Here is a 4,460-nt window from a genome sequence, read left to right on the forward strand (position 1 = left end):
AACTTCTTCAATATCAAAAAAACTCTCTCTCTCCCTATTCCCTAAGCAAATCAACATGGCCAAGTTTTCAAGGCTCTTTTACACCCTTTTCTTCATTCTTTCTGTCTCCCACATATCACGTGCAAATATAGTTTACAATGTCATAAATTTTGGAGCTAAACCAGATGGCAAAACAGACTCAACCCCAGCATTTCTTAATGCATGGTCTGCAGCTTGTGCTTCCTCGGACTCTTCAACCATAAATGTGCCTAAGGGAAGGTACTTGATTGGCTCCTTGGCCTTCAAAGGTGAATGCAAAAGCTCTGATATCGCATTCCAGATTGATGGAACTCTAGTGGCTACAGCAGATTATCGTGTTCTTGGCCAAGCTAGTAATTGGCTCAGCTTTGAAGGTGTTAGCGGAGTTACCATTATTGGAGGAGCACTCGATGCCAAAGGATCAGGCTTGTGGGCTTGCAAAGCCGCTGGCACTAACTGTCCCAGCGGAGCCACGGTATTACTTTGTTGATTTTGTGCTTTTCTGATCTCTTTATTAGTAATCCATTCCATGATTATAATTTTTTTAAAACAATATTTCAAAGTCAAATCTTTCAAATCAGTGTATTTTTTGTTAAGGTGGTAATATGCATACGATATCACTTTTACATGCAATTACTGCCAAAATCAATTTTATTATACATTAGTCATAACTTGCCACCTCAATAATTATAAAAAATTAAGTTACGAAATTTATTATATAATTAGTCTTATTGTATTGGGTTAATGGAATTATTACATCTGTCTCTGCATGGTTTTGACAACTTCATTAATTTTTAAATGAAGACAGAAAGACTTTTGTTTTGTTCGGTATTATTTCATGAGCATTCATACTAATTACATAGTAGCTCATATATTACTCATCATATAAAAAAAAGAAAAGAAAAAAAAGATAGAGAAGAAAGAAGAAGAAGAAAAAGAAGAAACCCTTTATTCATATATCAAGCACTTAAACCACCAATGTGCCATGTTCCCCCCCCCCCCCCCCCCCCCATATAAAAGTCAATGTACGATGATGACAATAATCATCAAAATAAATAATAATCACGACGATGGTAATTATTATTGTCCTTGTTACTATTGAATCATGTACGTACTAGCATTTCATCTCGATAGTTATTTCTAACCTTTTATTTTAAAATAGATTTCTTGTGGGTGATTGCAGACTTTAAGTTTTACCAATTCTTACAACATTAGGATCAACGGGTTATTGTCACTAAATAGTCAGATGTACCATATTGTATTCAACGGCTGCCAGAATGTGCATGTTGAAAGAATCAAAATTATAGCCTCCGGGGACAGCCCCAACACAGACGGCATCCATGTTCAACTATCAAGTAATGTTGTAATAGTTAACTCCACCATCAAAACTGGGGATGATTGCATCTCCATTGGCCCTGGCACCAAGAACTTGTGGATTGAACACATCAAATGTGGCCCCGGTCACGGCATTAGGTGAATAAAATAAATTTTATAGATCTTTTATTTGGTTGAAAATATGATAGTTACGATAGCAGAGGTGTAATATATTGAGTGAATGGAATTCCTCTGCTTGTTGCAGCATAGGGAGCCTTGCGAAGGACATGGAAGAGGCAGGGGTACAAAATGTGACGGTCAGTAAAGCCATTTTTATTGGTACCCAAAATGGACTAAGGATAAAGTCTTGGGCCAGACCCAGCTCTGGATTTGTCCAACGGGTTCGCTTTTTAGGAGCTGTTATGCAAAATGTCCAAAATCCTATAGTTATAGACCAAAATTACTGTCCTCACAATATCAATTGTCCTGGTCAGGTAAGAAATCTTGTTATCTTGTCTACAGATATGACAGAGACTACTTTTATGGTCTCATAAACTACTTTCTATGGTCCAAATGAACATATCTTGAATGTATTTCATGTTTTCATATGCCAGGTATCTGGAGTAAAAATCAGTGATGTGTTATACCAGGATATCAGAGGAACTTCAGCAACACAAATTGCTATAAAATTTGATTGTAGTGCCAAGAACCCTTGCACTGGTATAAGAATTGAAAATGTCAATTTGATTTATCCAAATCAAGTAGCTCAATCGTTTTGTACAAATGCAATTGGGAAGACCCTCGGTTCAGTCCAACCAAATGGTTGTTTGTAAAGGGAATGAGTGTTTTGTGTATTGCCATTTATAAAATACCATTTTGGGGTTACTTTTAACATTTTTGGATAGTAAACTGAATTCATTAAGATGAAATTGAAGTACAACAAGGCAACTAAATTACAAAGGATACAAATTAGGCATGTTCCAGTTGGAGAAGATGTTGAACCATAGGAGGATAAATCCCCTTCCAAACCTGATAAGTACTACCATTACATCTAGCATAACTAGGTAGCTCATGAGCTACCTTGTTGTATTCCCTTTTCAAATGCTGAATTTTCCAAAACAACTGAAGGTCTCAAGGATGCTATTAATTCCCTGATGCAGATGGCCAATGTCATGACCCAAATCCATGGAACATGAATTTAGATGCATGACTAACTTACTTATCTTACATAACTCAATAAACATAATTAATTTCATAATTAAATAAAACTCCAAATAAACAATACTCTTAATAAACCTCTTACAATATCTAAAATCCACAATTTAGAAATGATCTCCAAATACTGTAAAATCTTAAGCTAAACTAGCCTCTGAGCACGCGCTCACGGCTTTTCTATTTTTTGAGTAAATATTAATAATTTGCATTTATTATAATTTGGGATTTTTAAGTGAAGTGAGTTTTCTAGATTTGAGGAGTTTTAAAACTAACAAAAGAGTGATTTTATTTTGTAGGAAATTAGAGAGTAAAAGTAGGAATTTAAATTGATGTAAAAGTAGGAATTTATTAGAAGTAAGAAGGCATTTCAACGTAGGAGTAGGAATTTATTATTTTTGTCAATTTACTATTTTAACCCTATTTTTAAGTTTTAGGTAGGGTTATTTTTTACAGTAAAAAAAACAATAACTAACTTTCTTTTGCTAATTTACTATTTTAACCCTATTTTTAAGTTGTTGGTTAATTAATTTAGGGGTATTTTTGACAGGAAAAAAAAAAAACAATAGCTAACTTTTTGAATCCTCTTAATATATACAGATAAAAATAGCTAAAAATCCTTTAAGGCTTCAAGCATTATTGATGTTGCCTAAAAACTCACATGCTCTACTTTGCACCTTATGAAGAGATCCAAAATTTCTGTTTCCTAATTAAACTTTAATCTGAAAATTGTAATTGATGAGATGGGCCACACATTTAGTAAGCAATTATACACAATATACAACAGAATAGAGTCAAGTAGAGCACGAGTATTTTGATTTCACAAACTCACTCAATGATATCAAATATAGTTTTTCCAAAGAATATAATAAACCACTTAACACGTATGTAATCAAATATTAAAATCATTCAAAAACATATGCAAATAATTGATCAGTGCACAGTGTCACATATACACATATCACATATTCTCACATACAATCATGTGACCGGATACCAACATCTAACTTCTGTTAGTGAGGGATCAACACTGATTCTCACATACAACCCTATGAACAACCTTACACATATATTTGATCAATTCTAAAAACACTTATTTTGAGTCACATATCACAAAAGCAAAGTTTATACAAAATGGAATAATTTTCTTAATATTAACAATTATTCCAAATATAGAGGCATATCAAATATCACAATATTGAATTGAAAAATAAACCAAAGAATGCTTAACTCTCTTAAGGAATAAATAGGAACTATGGAGTTTATGTAAGTATTTTACAATTCTTGAATAAGTTTGAAAACTCAATTTGCTAAAAGAAATGTTTTATAAACCATTTGAAAAATAGGAATATGAATTTGAATCACTTGGTTTAAGACAAATTTAAAGATCAAGAACCTTTTTAGAAAACTTACTTTGAAACTCAATTATTTTTGGAAAATAGTTTAGTTTATAAATTATCTTTTAAATGGGATTCAGATGTTCAAAACGTTATTTACAATTTGAAGTTTCTCTTTAAAATATTATTCTAAACGCGAAGTTTCTCTTTCAGTGATGTAAAAATCTTTTGATAAACTTTAGAAAATGTATGCTTAAAAACATAACTTTTGAAAATCTTTGACTTTTAGGAACCTAATGAACAAAATTGTGCATATTATGCATAATTATTTACAGCACTTGAATCACTTTAAAAGTCCAGCCGAAACACCCTTCAAATAGTCTCAAAACACTCTTAAATAAGATCTATAAATCAACCATGAAAATTATTTAATATCCTTCACAAAATATAAAAGTGTATCGAATTATACAAACTGACTCACTAGGATTATATTTTGTTGAACTAAATGATAATACTTATGCAAAGCATCTCTACCCAAAAAAATATGTTTCCTTTAATTTATCAAAACTCAGAGGCAGT

General features: G+C 32.2%; 1 protein-coding gene across 1 annotated transcript; it reads left to right on the top strand.

Moving 5' to 3' along the window:
- Nucleotides 1-2,224, top strand: LOC126714337 (polygalacturonase-like). The gene is made up of 4 exons (XM_050414446.1): nt 1-493; nt 1,202-1,491; nt 1,598-1,826; nt 1,947-2,224. The coding sequence occupies exons 1-4, from the start codon at nt 56-58 to the stop codon at nt 2,163-2,165; spliced, it is 1,176 nt and encodes a 391-aa protein (XP_050270403.1). The 5' UTR covers nt 1-55; the 3' UTR covers nt 2,166-2,224.
- The last annotated feature ends 2,236 nt before the right edge of the window (nt 2,225-4,460 follow it).

This window comes from Quercus robur, chromosome 1 (assembly GCF_932294415.1).
Source record: "Quercus robur chromosome 1, dhQueRobu3.1, whole genome shotgun sequence".
Classification (NCBI taxonomy): domain Eukaryota; kingdom Viridiplantae; phylum Streptophyta; class Magnoliopsida; order Fagales; family Fagaceae; genus Quercus; species Quercus robur.

Excerpts from the sequence above, each read along its gene's own strand:
- LOC126714337 (XM_050414446.1), top strand. The coding sequence starts at position 56 with ATGGCCAAGTTTTCAAGGCTCTTTTACACCCTTTTCTTCATTCTTTCT. Across the intron at positions 494-1,201 it reads ACTGTCCCAGCGGAGCCACG|ACTTTAAGTTTTACCAATTC; the intron begins GTATTACTTTGT and ends GGGTGATTGCAG. Across the intron at positions 1,827-1,946 it reads ATATCAATTGTCCTGGTCAG|GTATCTGGAGTAAAAATCAG; the intron begins GTAAGAAATCTT and ends TTCATATGCCAG.